General features: G+C 44.8%; 1 protein-coding gene across 1 annotated transcript in view; it reads left to right on the top strand.

The window, feature by feature from the left end:
• The first annotated feature begins 3,830 nt into the window (after nucleotides 1-3,830).
• The window catches only part of LOC136577989 (uncharacterized), a 35,211-nt gene continuing 19,655 nt past the window's right edge, over nucleotides 3,831-19,386 (top strand). The window contains exons 1-7 of the mRNA XM_066577900.1: nucleotides 3,831-3,870; nucleotides 3,953-4,048; nucleotides 4,853-4,881; nucleotides 6,002-6,374; nucleotides 8,158-8,463; nucleotides 8,910-9,251; nucleotides 13,896-14,204. Coding sequence (XP_066433997.1) covers nucleotides 3,831-3,870; nucleotides 3,953-4,048; nucleotides 4,853-4,881; nucleotides 6,002-6,374; nucleotides 8,158-8,463; nucleotides 8,910-9,251; nucleotides 13,896-14,204 — 1,495 coding nt within the window. The remainder of the gene's footprint in view (nucleotides 3,871-3,952; nucleotides 4,049-4,852; nucleotides 4,882-6,001; nucleotides 6,375-8,157; nucleotides 8,464-8,909; nucleotides 9,252-13,895; nucleotides 14,205-19,386) is intronic.

Genomic DNA, 19,386 nt, shown 5'->3' with positions numbered 1-19,386 from the left:
ATTCAGAAAAGAAGAAGACCGGACTGCGCAAGCGCGTCTAATCCGGCGATTAGACGCTGAAAATTAGACGGCACCATGGAGACGAGGACGCTAGCAACGGAACAGGTAAGTGAATAACTTCTGATAACTTCTGTATGGCTCATAATTAATGCACAATGTACATTACAAAGTGCATTAATATGGCCATACAGAAGTGCTTACCCCCACTTTGTTTCGCGGGACAACCCCTTTAATGATGAAAAACACTTTCTTCCTGTTGCTGGTAAACACGGTGGGCTGCATCTGGAAATGCATTGATTAAGAAAGCCTCTATACTGCCAACGATCCCCACTGAATTTTGCGGGCAGTAACATGCGGACATCAGACCCTGAGTGATGCAAATCCAGCAGTTGCCTGTGTAGACTGATTTCCTTTTGTTGATCTAGCACCAATGCCTTTAATCCAGCGAACTTCTTTTAATAGGAGGTACAAAATTCCTGAAGCTTTGTAACTTGCTTCCACTGGGCAGTCACCATGGGCTTCATGTTTGGGTGTAATTCATTTATAATGCCTTACCAGAACTGCATAGGAGCCATGAGTGTAGTAGCCATGCAAGTGAGTAGTCAGGATAGCCAGGAGTCGTTATTGGGAAATTTCGGTTGCAGTACAAATGGATGAGGCAGGTAACAAGGACAGAGAGAAAGCCAGAAGTCAATATCAGGAGGTTTTGCAGAAATAGCGGAGAAGCAGGCAATGTGGAGCTGGATTAAACCGTACTGTGAATAAGATTATTCACGTTCTGGTTTAGTGGCAGGGCCAAACTTTTATAGGAACTCTAATCAAGAGTTGGGCTGCGTTAACAGGATCTGGGAACAAGGCAACAGGTATGCAAGGGATCTGTCCGAAGAGCTGATGCTTCAATAAGAAGGGCTACTGCTTGGAGTACAGGAGGTTCCCAGTTCGAGTCCTGAAACATACTTCAGTAAGTCCTGACTAGTTAGAGTTAAATATCTCCCTGCTGAAGTTCTAGCTGGTGATTTATAGCTCTGTCAGCTAATAAGTATTCTCATTAATTATGTGAGTAATTGTACTTTCTGAGGATTGACAGCTCTGTCAGCCAACCAGCACCTTCCCTTTAGATATATAAAATCCATCTCTTCCTGGCTTGAGGTGCCAGTTAAACTCTGCATTTCTGTCAGTCTTGTATTCCCTGAATTTTTGTATATTGTCTGCAGTTTGCTTATTGTCAGTTTCTTTGATGTTCAGTGTTTTATGTTCAGTCCTTCAGTAGTCCCCGGTTCGGTTGCCCAGCTCCTCTATGACTTAGGACCTTGCCTTATTCAAGCAATGGGGGTTTCGGGACAGATGCTACAGGACAGGACATGTGTCCTTTCAGGACGGGTGCAACACTTAGAGGCGATCCCTATTGGAGAGGTTCAAGGTGTCCTGCTCAGATCTGTACCCTTTTGTTTGGTCTGCTCCTGCGTCTTAACCACCTTTAGTCTCGTGTGCACATGCCTGTCCTGATTGCTCCGGTACCTTGCTCACTATAGTTTCGACAACACTCTCGGACAAGCGAGACATCTGTCTTCTGCAACTATCAGCAGATATGGTGCTCAGCAACCTGTCATAGGCAGCATACTCTCACAGCACTCATCTCTGCTGCGTCACACACCTACAACTAACATTTTCAGTTGCCTAGCAACTGAGAACTCCACCCCATTGCCTTTTCACATCACCATGCTATATGTCAGCAGGTATTCAACTTACAGAAACTGTTACTTTATATCTTCATAAGCGTTGTTAGTCAAACATTATTGCATCATGTTTCCGCAAAGATGTTATCAAATTTTCTAAGACATAAGGCATACAATAAAACACAACCAGAGTGACAACACCCTTTACAGAAGAGAACGGAAGAGAAGTTGAAGTTGGTGTTACGGAGCTCTTCAAAAAGTACTAACCCACACACTACTTGTAGTGACAGTAGCCATCAAGCTGGCTGTGCCTCTGTGTTAGTACAAAAAAAGGCATCTGTTGAGCTAAAAGTCTCTAATATTTCAGCAGGGTGCCCCCTTATGTATCCGCTCCACATCGGCTTTGGTGGTCTAGTGTGTGATGTGTGGTGTAGTGAACAATTACTCAGGTCTGCAATAAAAAAAATTCTTAAGAGCTGTTTTGGTTATTCTACATAATCTTTATATTTTTCGGTACGCTGAATCCGGAAATGACCTCCGTTTTGTCATAGGACATAACATTTCCTGACAATTCAGTTATCTATGTTTAATAAGGCAATACCTCAAAATAAACGAAAATAAACTTATAAAATTACTTTTTAATTACATATTTTACACGAAAATCATCTTTGAGCTGAAATGAGCCACTAAAACACACTAAAATGGTTTCTTCTTCCCTGTAAGGCTCCTCTTGGTACATTTACGCTTGTGAGTAGCATCTGGAATGTCTCTCTGAAGCATCCAGCAGTAGGCTGCCATTAGTGGAATGTTCCATTTTCCCTGGTATCCTCCTTCCATCTCTTTAATGTCCTCATGAAATCGTTCACCTTAATCTTCACTCATAGCTCCCAAATTTACAGGAATGTAGTCAAGATGGGATTGGAGGAAATGCACTTTCACACTCATCAGGCAACCTAAAGCTTGAAATGCTTTCAGCGTTCGTCCGACGATCTTTTTGTAGTCAGGATCTTTCTTATTGCCTAAAAATTTCTCTACGACCTCTTTAAATGCAGTCCACCCTTCTTTTTGAGAATCCGTCATGGTATCGACAAACTCTTGATCAGCTATAAGCCTTCTAATGTCTGGTCCGACGAACACACCTTCCTTCAATTTTGCCTCCGAGAGGCCTGGAAACTTGGTGACCAAATATTTGAAGCATTCTCCATCTCTTGTAAGTGATTTCACAAATTGCTTCATCAATCCCAATTTTATATGGAGAGGTGGTAGAAGAACTTTATGTACAGGTACCAAAGTTTCTCGGAGGACATTATTTTTGACAGACTGTGAGCACCCTCGGCTGGCAACTCTTTTTGGTCCAGTGATTTTGTCGGTCTTGACTGTCCCATAGGCACAGAAAGCAAGGGTATTTGGTATATCCAGTTTGTTGCCCGAGCAGCATGCATCAAGACCTTTAAATCTCCACACACTTGCCAACCGTGGTCTTCATATTTAAGTTACGAAGAACCAATTCCAAGTTCTCATAGGTTTCCTTCGGGTGTATGGAATGACCTTCAGGGATGGAAGCATAAAAACCGCAGTTGTGGAGCAAAACTGCTTTGAGACTTCTTTTTGAAGAATCTATGAAAAGACGCCATTGCGTTGAATCATATTGGATTTTGAATTGACCCATCAAACCTTCAACATCGATGCAATAAACCAACTTGTCTTCCTGGGAAAAGTAAGGAACGAACTCCTTTTCACGATGTCTAAACCATGAAAAAGACACTCCTGGCAATAATAAATTCCTGCTTTTGAGCCTTGAAGCGAGTAACTCAGCGGCATCTTTGGGAAGATTCAAGTCTCCTACCAAATCATTCATCTCCTCCTGGGAAAAAAATTTTGGTCTTGTATCTTCTTTAAAGTCAGAACTTGATTCGTCATCTGATTCAGGTATGACTTCACCATCACCAGAGCTTGGTATCTCCTGCAAGGTAGCAGGGAGCTTGTGTACTGGTATATCTGTGCCATGGGGGATAGGACGAATTGCTGAGTGAAGATTGGGGTATGAAATGGAATGCTTTTATTTGGAATTATACCCTTTCACGTCGCATGAACAAAAGTAACCGTTGTCACTGTGGTTCTTTTTATCTCGCCATACCATGCTGGGGGTTGAACATGAACCACAACAGAGAGACGCCTTGTTGCCAGCTGTTTGGTAGATTGTTTATAAATGTAACGGTAAACTCAGCGACATGAACCGCTCAGCGCTGTAAGAAGTAATGTGATGTGTTTTACAGATCTCAGCAGCTCATATCCATCTCAGCAAAAGAGTAACACACATGTTGCTCCGCAGGAGGAAATCGAGGACCTGGCAGCCACAAGACCACAGAAAAGTGAGTTTCTGTACAATCTATTGTTTTGTGAATGAGTGGATCACAAGGCTGAGATCACCATCAATCTGTGGTAATCAGCTGGGGATCTCGGCAGCAGTAGATCCGTTCCTGTGCGGCATCACCACAGAGGAGCGCAGCATTGAAGTGTCTGTTGTAACCAACATGCCGGGTCCTCCATATATAGAGACCGGGGACTCCCTCTGTTAACTCACAATTCCCTAATACAACATTTAGAATGGAGTCTTTTAGACCAGACAAAACTATTAATATAACATATTTTGGAGCCTGAATTATCACTGACTGCTCTCCTGTAAGGGGTTTGCCCCATGAACTACCGATTATAATGCGGTAGTGGAGCTGGCTTGGAGTTCTGTCTCCACAGAGAAGATTGTAAATGATTTGTATATGACCCGTATCACAAATAGTTTGTGCAGATCTTTCCATGATTTTACATCTTCCTCTCTGTGGTTATCGCTGGATTAGAGCCATGATGACTATGACTTTCTTGAGGGCTCAGAGTTGTGGCTGGACGGCTGGGTCTACATAGAGGGAGTCTGTTCTGATTTTATGACCTGTTCCTGTGGTATTGTAGAGCCACATGTGAATTACTCTACCTTGGAAGCATCCTTGTAGAGATGTTCAGCCAGATCTTATATAAGGATAGAATCAGATCCTGGTGTATGGACAGTCATGCTGGCCCAGCTGGGGTCCGGGGGCAAGCAGAGGTCTCACTGATTGTCAGGTCAGTGTCGGTGAGTTGTCTGCTCTTCTATGGTTGGTTTTAAGGCATTTGTTGACTATTTTTTTGTAAGAAAGCACGTGAGAAGCTTCTGATACAGATGGCTTGTGGTAAATGCACTGAGCCACACACATATATGTTTTATTCTATATGTAATATCAGGGAATGTTGCAGCACTAGTGGTTTTGTTACAATGTATGTGATCAGTTGCCCTTTATTTCCCATAGCTTATATAGAGATATAGAGCCAGCACAGTGTTGTACAGAGACATCTGTACAATGAGTTCCCAAAGGGGGTCATAATCTTATTTCCCTATCTGAGACAACAACCCAGGGGGGGAATTTAATTACACACCTATAAATCGGCCATAAGGATACTTACAGAATTAAATAAATAATATATATATATATATATATATATATATATATATATATATATATATATATACTGTGTGTGTGTGTATGTGTAATATATGTTGTACATTAGAAAGATCAATTAATAGGGTATTATTTGCATGGAGTAACAGGGAGAGATCAGTGTGCAATATATTTACCCTTCTTACAGTGTTCACTGCAAATGATCTTGTAAAAACCACCAATGGTTCCCTGAACAGCGGGCTTTGAGACTTGGATCTAGACAATACATACTGTGTTATTGGCATATTATCAATATACTAAGAAATTCATGTGGCCTATACATGATGGTCAGTCCTTGACTTGATGTGAGAAAACATTGCTGCTCCCTAATATGGACTCTAACAAACAAACATTTCTGGGGATCCAAAAACATCTTTTAAACAGTTAATAAGTGATTTGATAGATCCTAAACTGAGAGCCCTGATGAAACCAATCTTGGTAGAAACGCATTGGGTTAATCACAGGGTCAATATTAGTTTTTTCCAGTACCTTCTCCTTCCCCAATGATGGACTTTTAACTAGTGACGATTGGGGCGGTAGAAGAGGAATTGTTCCTATTTTTGCTTTGATACGATTACCTTCTCTCCCTTCAGTCTATTGTTTCTTATAGTGCATGACTGAGGGGATAGAAGAGGACAATAGATGTTTTTGTTATCAATGTCCGTCTACCTTTGTGTTAGCTATCAACACTGAGTCTGACTACAATATTTTGATGAGATTTGAATAAGGTTTAGATTATGTACTAGGAGGAGAATAATGTTTATATTCTCTCATTTCTGTCTCATTCCCTCAGATTACCAGAGGTTCATTGTTGGGGACATTAGAGGGCGTGATCTGTGGACACACGGGAGGAAGATGACCCTTCAGTGTCCGGTGTCTTATTGTCCTGAGGATGTTACAGTCTTATGGTCGGTGACTGAAGGAGATGGTAATGTCCAGGAAATATCTGCTGATGCAGCACAGTCACACAAGGAAAGAGAAGCTCTGAAGACTTCTGGTTATTATCTTGTACAAGAGACTGATGAGTCTGATGTGGAAGGACTATATAATACCACCAGTATACTGACATTTATACCAACAGTGATCAAACATTATGGATGCCTCATTACCTGCACAGTTACCTCTGATGGTGAAACCAAGGCCAAGACATTCCAGACGAAATCACTTCATGGTAAAATGTTCTACAAGTGATTGAAATGTATGTATTAAAGGGGTTAGCCAGGTCTGGTGGTCCAACCTTAGGCTTTATTGCCATGGCCCCTTCACACAGCTAATCTGCAGGCATGCCAAGAGTCGGCCCCCACAGATGTGATACTGATGACCTATCCTAAAGACTTGTTATTTAAAAAACTGAATTTAGAAACTTCACAAAAACACAAATCCCAGCATTCTCTCCTCTCTTGATCCTGAGCCACAAAGTCACCTGTCAGTCAAGAAGAAAAGATAAGAGGGAAATTAACACTTGTGTTATCTGCTGATGGTTCTTAAAGGGGTTGTTCCACCAAAACAAGTTATCCCCACAGGATGGGGGATACTTACTGATTGCTGGGGTTTGACTGCTGGAATCCCCACCAATCTTGCAAACAGGGGTTCCAAAGGTTCCCGAATGAAAAGAGCTGCAGTTGCCAATTTGCACTGCCACTCTATTCATTGCAGTGTGACCCCCAAAGATAACAGAGTTAAAGCACTCAAGTATATCAGGCAGTTCTATTGAAATCAATGGAATATCCGCACATATGTTCAACTGCTACTCTTGCTGTGTCCAGGAAGCGGGCCCTCAGCCGGGTAGACAGCGGGGTAGAGATGTTAAGACTAGTCATGGGCTCTACTGTCTCCCTCTCATAAGGAAACTAAGGAACGCTACCTCGCGACCAGCTAGGGAACCTTTTCAAATAGTAACCCGGTGATGCTTTAAGTCCAGTTATCACGCGTGACGCCACCGTTCCTTCTCCTGGAATGGATCTCGGGGATGAATCAAATAGTCTAACACCAGAAGAATAGTTTTGGAACAAAATCGGGAACGGTCGGTTTTGCCCATTTACTTAACTTCTTAGAAAACATTCTATACAGTTGCGGTAAATCACAGTGTACAAAAAGTTATCTCATGGTGAAGCTCACGGGGTAATGAACAATCCACAGGTCAAGTTATCTGAAGGTTCTTTCGCTCTCGGTAATCGCTTTCTTCACCGGAAACACACTTACACTGACGTTCTCTATTTTCTCGCTGTTAAGTGGTTTCTTTCTTAACAGAACTCCTGGGAAGAACAGGCCCAGGCTTAACAGTATCAAGTTCTGTATGTCTGAGCAGGTGGCTAGACCTGAGGAGTGAATTGCCCTGTTCAATGTGGTCGGGTGTCTTGCATCCTAACCCTAGTGTGTTGGGGTGTGATCTGTTTCTGGTGCTGCTGGACTGATCAAAATGTCAACTAATACCTGGTATTTATATATCGCTTACTATCTTCTATTAGTGGTTGCATTTTGGCTACTGTATGCTGTGTTTTCTGGCTCTGTATTCTGTCCCTGTCATGTGGCATGTGTATGTATCCTGTTCTGGTGCGTGGTTCCTAGGAGCAACTAGGGCCCAGATCCGAAGACCGCTGGGCCGCCCTTTATTGGGGCGATGTCTTCCCCTCCTTGTAGCATAGGGTCAGTTTCAGAAACCCGTGTGCGTGCATCACTCCCTTGGTCATGATCGTGTGGGCCCCTTGCTTAGTTTGCCCACACAATCGTAACAGCAGCGGCCTCAAGCCCATATGTTGTGGCTCCCTAGACTTGATCTATCTGAAGATCAGTAGCTAAAGCCATCATTATTGTGAGAAGCCATTCTTGTCTGATCGTGTGAATATTTTCCTCTGTGATGCCGTTATTTTTTTCAGTTGCTTACACTGGCCGGTGATGAACAGCCTCCTCTTATTCACGCCGGTACAGGCTCTTACATATCTGTTCTCTTCCAGCTACACCACAAGTGTCGGGTCCTGTAGAGGCCTCTCTGACTGACTCCGGGGATGTGATCTGCTCTCTGACTCTACAGAACTTTTATCCAAAGCACATTACTGTCAGATGGACAAACGAGCAAAATCCACTGAAATCCAAAGAAGAGCTTCAAGAAAATACCGATCACACATATAATGTCTGCAGCCGGTGCCCCGTCCAGCGAAGTCTCCTTAAGGATCCCAACTTTAAACTGACTGTGACCTGGAGGCACAAAAGTATGAAGGAAGAAGGGAGGAGAGTCCTGTCCTGGAGAGATGAGGATAACAGTAAGACACTTTACCCTCCGTATAGTTACATGGCAGACGGCTGTTTATCACACAATGTAGTCCACAAGCCCATGTGTCGTGTAATTCTGTCATTTATCTCTGCTAGTGGGGGAAGTGAAGACAGACAAACAGTAGCCCCCCAGACCCTTCTGTCTCCTCCAAGACTTTGCTTCTAGAGAAGAAGTACATTCAGCATCCGACTGAAAAGCCCTTTTACCGCCCTAACAACATGAAGCAGTAACACAGCCATGTACAGAACACCTCAGCTGGCCATACATATTAGATGTATATCAGTTAAACTTGCCAGTTTGGGCAGAATAAGCCAACCATAGAATTATTCCTATGGTAGTATTTGATATGTCTGCCCCACCCACCCTGTAATCTGCACATCCATGTCTCTATGTGGCATGAATACATGGTTTTACCTAATCACTTTATTTCTGAAGGTTTTCCATGGCGTCCTGTCATCCAGGAAGTTCCCATACCTCATGTACTGATGGGACAAGCAAACACCCTCCAGTACAACCTCTCCGGATATTTCCCGGATGCGCTGACTGTGAGCTGGTATAAGAAGGACAAAGGAGCTCTGGCATCTGTTCCTGTACATGATAAGTATAAGACATCAGTCACCGAGTCCCAGAGACAGCCTGACTCCACGTACTCCTGCACGGCCAGTCTGCTGTTCACCCCGACGCTAAAAGATGGGGAATCAGAAGTCATCTGCAGACTGGACCATCCCAGCCTGGAGAGACCATTAGAGAGGAGCACCAGACCCTTACGTGTGCAGGGTGAGTGGGAGCCTTAAAGTCAACTTTGAAAAATCTTTTTGGGTCTGATATTCTGTGGAGAGAATTAATTGCTAAAATGCTGTCTTCCTGCAGCCACCACTTGGGGGCACTTCCTGCAGACTATTTTATTATGTAGTCCAAGCAGTCACCACTAGGGGGAGCTTACTGCAGACTACTTTATGTAGTCCAGGCAGTCACCACTAGGGGGAGCTCACTGTAGTCCATGCAGACAGAATTTTGTTATTTGATCCTCTAGGTCTATGCAGAGGATTTTGAGCTTTGTATAATAGAAGAGAGCTCAAATCACTATAAAGAAATAAAGGGTGAGGCAAAAGTCTGAACACGCCCCTAACTGGTGTAATAATGAGAAAAGTGACTTCTAATGTGTGAAAATATGAATTGGGAGGGAGGCTGCATTTTTTGGTGGAGAAGATGTTTTCGGCAGGCATTTGGAACTCTGCAATATTGAATTTAGCTCAGAAACACACTGGAAGTGTTAGTTTTGCCCTATCGTTGCTTGTTTAAGACCATACTGCGTATTTTTTCTGCATACACAAGGGACTTTAAATGGCCGCAGAGATAAAAGTCTAAAGACCTTAAGTCCGGTGACCTTGGCAGCCATTCTCCCAGGCCTCTATGCCCTGTGAATTGTACATCCAGCCATTTGCATACAGCAATTGCAAAGTGCAAAGGTCCTGTTGAAAGTAACGTGGGAACTCGCTGATCTCCGTGGGCACAAATGGGAATATGGGATCCTATAACATCTGCAGGTACTTCTCACCGTAAATCATCTGTCAATGAAAGAAGGTCCTGGATGTCAGACACAGTTTACCAACTTTGCCCTCACTTAACTTCAAACATGTAAAGATGGGGCAAAACTGACACTTCCAATGAGTAAATTTTAGCTAAGACTGATATAGCCCTTGACCCCATTCCCATTTGAAAAACTTGCGCTAAATTCAATATGGCAGAGTACAAAATGGCCACCGAAAATGTCTCCTCTTTCCTCCCAATTCATGCTTTCACATATTGGAAGTCAATTTTCTCATTATTGCATCAGTTAATTTTTACACCCCTTTTGCCTCACCCTGTATTATGACTTGGCCGTAGGGCCCTTTTACACGGGCCGATCATCATTTACATTCTTGTTGGTTCGCGGGAATCTAAACGATGATTGTTCAATGTAAATGCATACACTGACTGAACAACGAATAATAACTTGTTCGCTTATCGTTCTTTATTAAGTTAATGCACGCATACAAACTGAGCGATGATTGGCCGATGTAAACATATCAATCATATATGAATGACTGCCTGTTTACTGTGAAAGGAGGCGGCGGGCTGAAATGATCCCTGGCCCACTCCGCCTCCATTCACTTAGTGATGATCACTGTAAAAGCACAGAAGCAATTATCGCTGGGACGACCAGTTGGGCGAGTCTGCACCCCACAGTCATCCCGTGAAAAGGGCCCTTAGAGTCTGACGACTTGTGCCGTCTCACAGAATGCATCACTTGTCAGTACTCAAGAGGAGGTTCCAACTATGTGGAGAGACCATCCATAGACCATCCTACCTGAGGTCAGCCCTGATTATGACATTAATCCGCACAGAATGTTTAGCGCCACCCAGCAGTTTAGGGCGATTTCTGCTTCTGTAGGACAAGAAGATTACAGTTATGAATGAGCAGAGCCCCTTCTAATTTAAACACCTGTAGCTCCGGTTTTATCAGTTCTATCAATATGTTTTTAGTGTGATTTTAAAGGTAAAATTCTTCTCTTACACAACTGGAAGTGCAGTGAGGAGCACTGAATTTACAGCTGTCACTATTCAGTCAGTGTGTGCAGAGAAAAGAGGGAGGGAGATGTGGGATGAGCAGGCAGCACTGAAGATATGGGATTCTCCTGTATATTCCCCTGTTCAAGGGGAAGGTTGGTTCATGTTTTCAGCCCCCTTCAGTCGGAGAGCATATTTGCTCTCTGGTAGTCGGATATGCTTTTTTCCCAGAAAAGAAGTGAAATGACGAGGACTTACTCATCTAATCACTCCTCTACCCCATTTAACCCCACAGATGCTGCATCTATTGCTGACTGTGGCATCTAAACGTTTTTACAGGAGAAATAAATAAAATCTTTTTACCCTTCACACCCCACCTCAAAATGGTACCAATAAAAACTACAAGTTGATCTACAAAAAACAGGCCTGATACTGCCCTACTGACTGAAAAATAAAAATCCTCTGGTCCTGGAATGTGATGAACCACAAAATCATTTTTTGTGCATTTATTTTGTGCAAAAGTGGTAAAAGATAATTCAACTCTATAAATCTGGTATTGCCATAATTGTAATGGAATGTAGAATAAAGGTGACAGAAAACTTATACCACACTTTAAAAGCTATATAAATAAATTCCATAAAACAAGCATCAAATAGTTTTTTGTTTTTTTTCCAATGCCTCCAGCAAAAAACAAAAATGTATCCAATACATTATATCTACCCGAAATCAGTTCCCATAAAAACTAGAACTTGTCCTGCAAACTACAAGCTGTCCTACAGCTACACTGCCGGAAAAAAACAACTTTATGACCGCTGAAAACAAAAAGGATACGATTTACTGGGTCTTAAGTCTAAAATTAGTCATGTCACTAAGGCCAGCCGTAACTGTGCATACCTTGTATCTTCTGTATAGCCAATGGCCTCGGCGGCTCGCCGTTGGTCATACAGTACAGGGTTCTTTTTTTAAATCTCTCTTTTTCCCACGCCGTCGCTAGTAGATGACGCGGGCACCAGCGACCTATCAATGTCAATTGCGGATGGGTTGCGGGTCGGACAGCTTCCATTGACTTCAATGGAAGCCATCTGTGTGAAGCCGACATGAAAATAGAACATTCTACAATTTTTCCTCCGCTCACGGAAATCACAATTTATTTCTGCGCATGTGTAGGAAAAAGAATTTTGCATAGAATGTTCTGAACAATATTAGCTGCAAATCCTCGGCGCGGACGCCGACCTTAGATTCCGCAATGCAAATCTGTTTGTGTGCCACCAGCTTAGGCTGCCTGAAGATGGCCGGGTCGGATCCGGCTGCGAGAATTCTCGCAGCAGGACCCGACCCGAGTGCCTGCAGAAAGCACCACGGACTCACCGCGGACTCTGCAAGCGCAAAGCGGAGCCGGCGGCCGGTGAGTGAGGTTTCTGGGCGGGGCTCTGCGAGCCCCGCACAGAATCAGAGCATGCCGCAGTTTGTTTGCTGCATGTGATTTCGCGCAGACAAACCGCGGCCGTCTGCATAGGATTGCGTATTGTAATGCAATCCTATGCAGGCGTCCAGGGGCGGAAATTCTGTGGGGAATCCCGCTGCGGAATTTCCGGCCGTCTGCAGGCGGCCTTAAGTGGTAAAACTGTACTTAAGGCTACTGAGACATAAATTTAAGATCTACCATAAAACAGTGACATTTTTGGGTGTTTTTTTTTCCAATTGTAGGCTGGATTCACACGAATGTATATCGGCTCGGTTTTCACGCCGAGCCGATATACGTCGTTCTCATCTGCAGGGGGGGGGGGGGGGGGGGAGGATGGAAGAGCCAGGAGCAGGAACTGAGCTCCCACCCCCTCTCTGCCTCCTCTCCGCCCCTCTGCACTATTTGCAATGAAAGGAGACGGGAGGGGGGTGGGGCATAGTGGCGAGAATTAGCCCCGCCCCCGTCCCACCTCTCCTCATTGCAAATAGTGCAGAGGGGCGGAGAGGAGGCAGAGAGGGGGTGGGAGCTCAGAGCACTGCTCCTGGCTCTTACAGGCTCCCCCCTGCAGAGAGAGACGACGTATATCGGCTGGGCGTGAAAACCGAGCAGATATACGTTCGTCTGAATCCAGCCGAAGGGTGTGTTAACATGTAGCAGAAATGCTGCAGATTTGCCATAGGGGAAGATTTCACAGTAAAAATCTGCAACATTTCTGCAAAAGAAACAGTCAAAATCTGCACCATCAGTGTATTCTGTACTATTCCCCGCTGCCTCTCCACAAAGGCCTGCTCTTGGTATGTGTAAATTTGTGAGGTGCCATTTATTGGAGTCACCACACAGGTGTCCTACCTGAGGCTGGCCCTGATTATGACATGAATCTGCACAAAATGTTTAACCTTCCCCAGCAGTTTAGGACGATTTCTGCTTCTGCAGGAAATGTGTAATTCAATGTATTTGATTGAACAGTGGATTACCGCAGATCATACACTGGCGGAATCCGCAATTAAAATCCAGTCACGTGAGACCGGCCTAAATCAGTGGTGCAATCACAGCTCATTTCAGCAGCCACAGTGCTCTCCTTCACCTTGGAATTATTTGTGCTGTCAGTGCACCCCTTCACCCAGAACATGGCCTCTGGTTGGCGCAGCGCTGCTGGTCAGGTGATGCAGAAGTGGTGCCAATGGTGGATTTTGACTCTGTTTCTTTTGCCAAAATGCTGCAGGATTTTTCCATAGAGTTTTCTGCAGCGGAAAATCCTCAGCATTTCTGTTGTGTGAGCATACTCTTAATGTGACTGTTAAGGGGTTAACCTACAAACATTATAAGACAACATGGCGTCCATGACGGGCGCTCACTTCATGTGTTTTCACTTTATTTTGTTTTCTGGAATCTCCATTATTTTCTAGGTAAACCAAAGAGCAGAAAACCTATTAGAGTAACTTTGGACAAAGAGGAGGTGAAATGTTCTGTGGTTCTAGAGTGGTTCTATCCCCGGGATATCCAGATTATGTGGCATTGTGTATCAGACCAAGAGACACAGCGCTGTCCATCAACAGAAAGATTTACTACTAATATGGATGAATCGTACAACGTTACCAGTGATTGTAGGATTCCTGGAAAGGATCTGAAAAACCCGAACGTCAAAGTGTTAGTGATGTGGAGTCATGAGTCCATGGATGATCTTGGGAGAAGAGAGATGGCTATAAGAGATGAAGGTGAGAAGGGAACAATGGGGAATATCTATCCATAGTGTAATAACGCATTACAGATGGAGAACAAGATGCTTACACTGCAGCTAAATAGATTCAGTATTACTCACAGTTAGAATTGAATGATTGAATTAACTTAATTACTTCACCTTTTTGCTGAGGCACATTTTTGACTTTCGCTACAATCATGAAATGGATTTTAGCCCTGACTCATGCGGGAGGGGATCATATCCAGCTTAGGAGGGGATCATATCTGGCTGAGGGGAAGAGGGAGAAACAACCCGTGTCAAAGAAGCCGGGTGGACGCTAAGGAGCCTGGAGACAATGCAATGCAATATATAAGCCTACCACCGATTTGGCGTAGGCTAGGCCCGTTAGCGCTATGCTTCATTCCTGCACGGTCAGCTAGGAGCCACTACATGCTAACACTTATTGTGTTGCTACTTGGGCCATAGTGGTCATGGGTGAAGGATCTGCACCATTACAGGGAAAGCTTCTTGCCAGCTTTCTAGATAAAGTCTCTGCTGACGCTTGCTTCCTATTCTGATTGGAGTTTGCCGCCTGTGTTGTGCAGTAATCCTGTTCAGTCAGCTGATGTGGCTTCCTTCTTATACACTAGCTCGGTTAAATTCAATGGGAGCTGCACTGCAATACCAACCTGAACCGCTGTGCTATGATCAGCATTTCTGCTTCCTCCACTGACCACAGCAACAGCAGCACAAGGAATCAGCTGATTGGCGCCAGGGATCTGAGCGGCGGGTTCCTGCCATTCACGTATTGATTACCTGTTGAATAGAAATAGTTAACAAAGTCCCAGGATATCCCTTTAATTGAGACTTCTGTGACAGTGTCCACGTGCCCAAACTTTGCTGATTGTTGTATTACCTCTTCGGATAGCCCATTCCTTGAGATCTGCTAGTCTTCTCTATGAAGACTAAGCCATTTTATTGAAATAAACAAATTCCAAAAATCAGCATATAATTAAGCCAATCCAACTATTAATAATTTACATTCCCCATCAAAGAAGGGAAATCTTTGGTGCCCCCCCAAAAATCTGTCGCCTCACCATTTAAGGGAAATATCCGAAATGCCTCCATCCGAACTCCAACTGACTCAGGAGACCCAATTTCTCAAATGCCTCCAGGTGCCCACCTCCCGACTCTGAGACTCACTAGCCCTTACAAGACTAGAGACTCCACCATTTCTTCAAGGACTCCCCCCTGTCAGAGCCAAGAGGCGATAGACCCACCATAATCATTAATCAAAGAGGCGGAGTGGAGGGGGATACCCCCCCACCTTACCCCCAACCCACTTTTATGCCAACTCCAAGGACCTCCCCCCACCCGCCACAGCAAGCACAACTTGACCACCTCAAGCCTGTGCCACACCACACAAAACCACCGCTCTCTCAATCCCCTCTTAGATCACCAATGACCACATGTCAATTCCCACATCATTCAAATGCACACTGTCACCCCTCCAAAAATTCCTGTGCCGAGATCCCAGTTGCAAATGCCACACAGCCACACCCCTATTCCGAGTCACAAATCTTGACACCTCCCGATTTAACTTCATCCCGGGCTTTGTTCAAACTTCCCATTGACCTTGCATTGTGCCACACCTCATGCGGCACAATCTCTGACCACACGACTATCAACCCCGGATAGGATGTCAAAAGTCGCATTAGATCATACTGAATGTCCCGCGACAGATCCTGAAAAGGCTTCCTACCCAAATTGTTCCCTCCCACGTGCAATACCAAAATATTTGGAGCGTTGGCAAAACTAATGAAATGCTAAAAATCTGGCAACACCCTACACCACGCCATTCCCCACATACCTATCCACCTTAAAACTGCCGTACCCCTAGCAAAATCTAACTGTCATCCATTAGGCTGGATATCAGTCCTCTCCACGACCCAATAAAAGTATAAATGGCCCATAATCCACACCAAAGCCGGGTGATGATGTGAAAAAGAATAAAACATGGGAGGGGGGGGCTTGGCCAATACATGAACCGCCTACCAAAAAACTCTTCCCAAGGGCATTTTCTGATAGGCAAAATTGAACTTCCCCAAAAATAATTGCAGGTCACGCAGCGTGATCTTTTTAGCCCGCCGTGCCCTAAGCACCTACTGCTGCAAGGCCTGCAATTTGTCCACTGGCAGCCTGCTTTCCATAATCTCTGTATCAATAGTAATCAGAAAATTAAGACATTTGGGAGGATCCTCTGTCTTCTCAGGTGTCAATGGCACCCCAAAACGATGTGCCACCCACTGAACCGTCCCAAGAAGAGTCACACAAATCGCTGCCCCTATGCATAGAAAATCGTCCAAACAATAGATCATCGAACCGATCCCTGCTGAGTCTTTTACCATCCATTCCATGAAAAAACGAAACGCCTCAAAATATGTGCATGAAATAGAACAACGCATGGTCAGACATCTGTTTGCAAACTATCTCCCTTCCCAAAAACTCCCCAACAAACGAATACTCTCGAGGTGTAACGGGAAAAAACGAAAAGATGATTCAACATCTGTTTTTGCCAACAGTGCCTACCTACCATATTTTCTTACCCAACATACCGCCGCATCAAATGAGGTATAAACCACCAAACGAAGCTCAGGAACTATACCGTCATTGACAGATGCCCCCTGTGGGTAGGATAAATGGTGAATCAACCAAAACTTATTTGGTTCTTTTTTGGGGACTACTCCTGACAGTCAAACTATAAAATCCAAAAGAGGAGATTCCGTAAAAGGTTCACCATGCGGCCCAAAAGAACCTCCTTCCCTAGTTTTTCAGTAACGACTGTTGAATACCTGAGGGCTAACTGAATGTTTTTTGTAGAAAACAGGATGAAATGACCCGAGGCAGGAATTTTAAAACCGTCACGGAAACCTCGCCACACTAACTCTGCTTTAACTTTATTGGGGTATCGATTTAGAAACGTCTTCATCTCTGCTAGCTTCACCGGCTACATCCCTTTTTCAAAAGCTGGCTAGTACCTTTCCTTTTGTAAGACATTTGTTTGCTCCATGTGATCTTGCATTACATTGTGAGAAGGTGCTTAAATCTTACCCCCTCCCCCAAATTCACACTGACTCTCGTTAAACTGCCAACACAATCTTGGTTCAACTAAAGGCCTATATCCTTGTGATCCCATCTGATCACCTGCCTGAACTGCTCGTCGTGCTGCAGCCAGGTCTGTCCCCCCCTACACTCTATAAGCCTTGCTGATTGAATCCATGTAGCAACAAAGAAGGGAACAATTTTCCAGCGCCTTTTTGACGATCATGCTGGCTAAGATGGCGATAGCCTGCAGCCAATTAGTAAACATCTGTGGAATCAAGCTCCATCTTGTCTTCTCCTCCTCTTTCTTTTTATATTCCGTCCTCTTCCCTTTGTCTAACTTGAATTTTTCCAAAGGGAGCAGAGAGAATACCTCCATGTATTCATCTCGATGTATATTATCCTTCATCTCCTTTTTTAAATGTTCTCCCATCGGAACCTCAAAACACACATAAACCTCTCCCTTTGCTCTGTCGCCTAACCAGAACTCCTCCCCATCTTTTTCCATATGCACCGCGACCAACACCCCCCGTGTCTGCAGCCCCTCTGTTGTCACCGCCGCACTTCCATAAGGAATGCTACCCCTACTTGACGTAGGACGTAACGTAGATGTCCACTCGGAAATAGGAGGTGGGACAGGTCCCATCTCCTGCCTGTCCAACAGTTCCCACATACACCCCAAAACTGCCCTAAAATCATTCCCCACACCGCGTGTGTTCAAACCTGCCCTATTATTTCTAAAACCCTCACTTAAACTATCTCCAGCAAGCACCAACCGACTGTCTAAATGAAACGGACAAGACATTGAATTACACTCACCAGGCGGTGCAGGAGCTGTGATCCCACCAGCCGCCATCCCTGCCCCCGATGGGTCATCTCCTCTTCCACACAGCGTCCCTGCCAAATCTCTGAAATCCGTACCGACTGCGGCCATTCCGCTGCTCCTGCAGCCAGCACTGACAATCTAGCAGATGACACCTTCCCCTGTGTCACTGGACCAGCCGACTGTCATCTACCGTTACTGACGTCTGACCACTGGACCCAATGAACCTCTGTACTCCTGGCATCCTCTTCAATCCATGGTCCAGTCCTTTGACAGGGTTACACCCCGACTGGATCGCCAGGTAAGCAACCCATCACGCTTCCCCTGCTACCTGCTGTTTTCCGAACCCTAGGCCCCACCCTTTTTACGGTGTTGGGCCTAGTGCTCGACGCTACATCGCGCCATCTCATGAAATTCCTCCCAGGCCTGCTATCCTCCTCGCAGGTGGTGCAGGGGAGAACCAGCCCGGAGAGGCCTTGAGAAAGGCTAACTGAATGCCGGAGGGCTACTTAGCGGTTATCCCCAGCGCCTCCTCTATGGTCCTCTACAGCCATCCAACTCCATGCTCTGCTGCTGCTGCCCGCAACTGATCCATCAAGGCCTCCATCTCCATGGTAAGTATAATAGTCTCTTTTCCTTCTCCTTTCTGTGTCCTCTTTTTCACTCCTGTCTTCAGACTGTGGTTCCTGCACTTTTGAAAATTCCACCCCCAGTGTCCCCCCTCCCCCACACTATGTAGCTCCACCCCTCTCCCTGTCCTTTGTTAACCCTTTCCTTGCACTTTCCCGTTAACCCTGTCATGGTGGCCTCTGCTAACTAACCTAGTATTACACAGCACGGTGAAGAGGAAAGGACAAATATGTAATGCAGGATTGGGAGGACAGCACACAGGGAGAACAGTATATGGAGGCTGTGATGGAGGGGTAGAGTTATGCCCACTATTTAAAACAACAAGGAGCCAATCAGAAATTGGACAATTGGATGTTGTTCAAGAAAGAAAGCAGTATTCTCTTCAAAGCTCTCTCTCTCTGTTTAAGGTTACTCTAGAACCGAATCCCATCAGGCTAAGTTATCTGAGGGTTGTTTTCCCTAAGGGTTATTATTATGCAGGCTCGGTAATAATTGAGACCTGGGTCAACTGTACTTTCCCTGACTTTGGTTTAACAGGAGCCAGTAACAGTCACTGTTGTGTAGTAAAGATGCCAAGTTCCTCTCCTCTACACTGCACCTGTCTTTAGAAGCTTGTAAGCGCTCCTCCTCCTCTCCGATCAGCGTTGGATCCTGCAGCTCGGCT

Source organism: Eleutherodactylus coqui, chromosome 8, assembly GCF_035609145.1.
Source record: "Eleutherodactylus coqui strain aEleCoq1 chromosome 8, aEleCoq1.hap1, whole genome shotgun sequence".
NCBI lineage: Eukaryota > Metazoa > Chordata > Amphibia > Anura > Eleutherodactylidae > Eleutherodactylus > Eleutherodactylus coqui.
The sequence above is the reverse complement of the archived record's forward strand: the minus strand, read 5'-3'. Positions and strand labels throughout refer to the sequence as shown.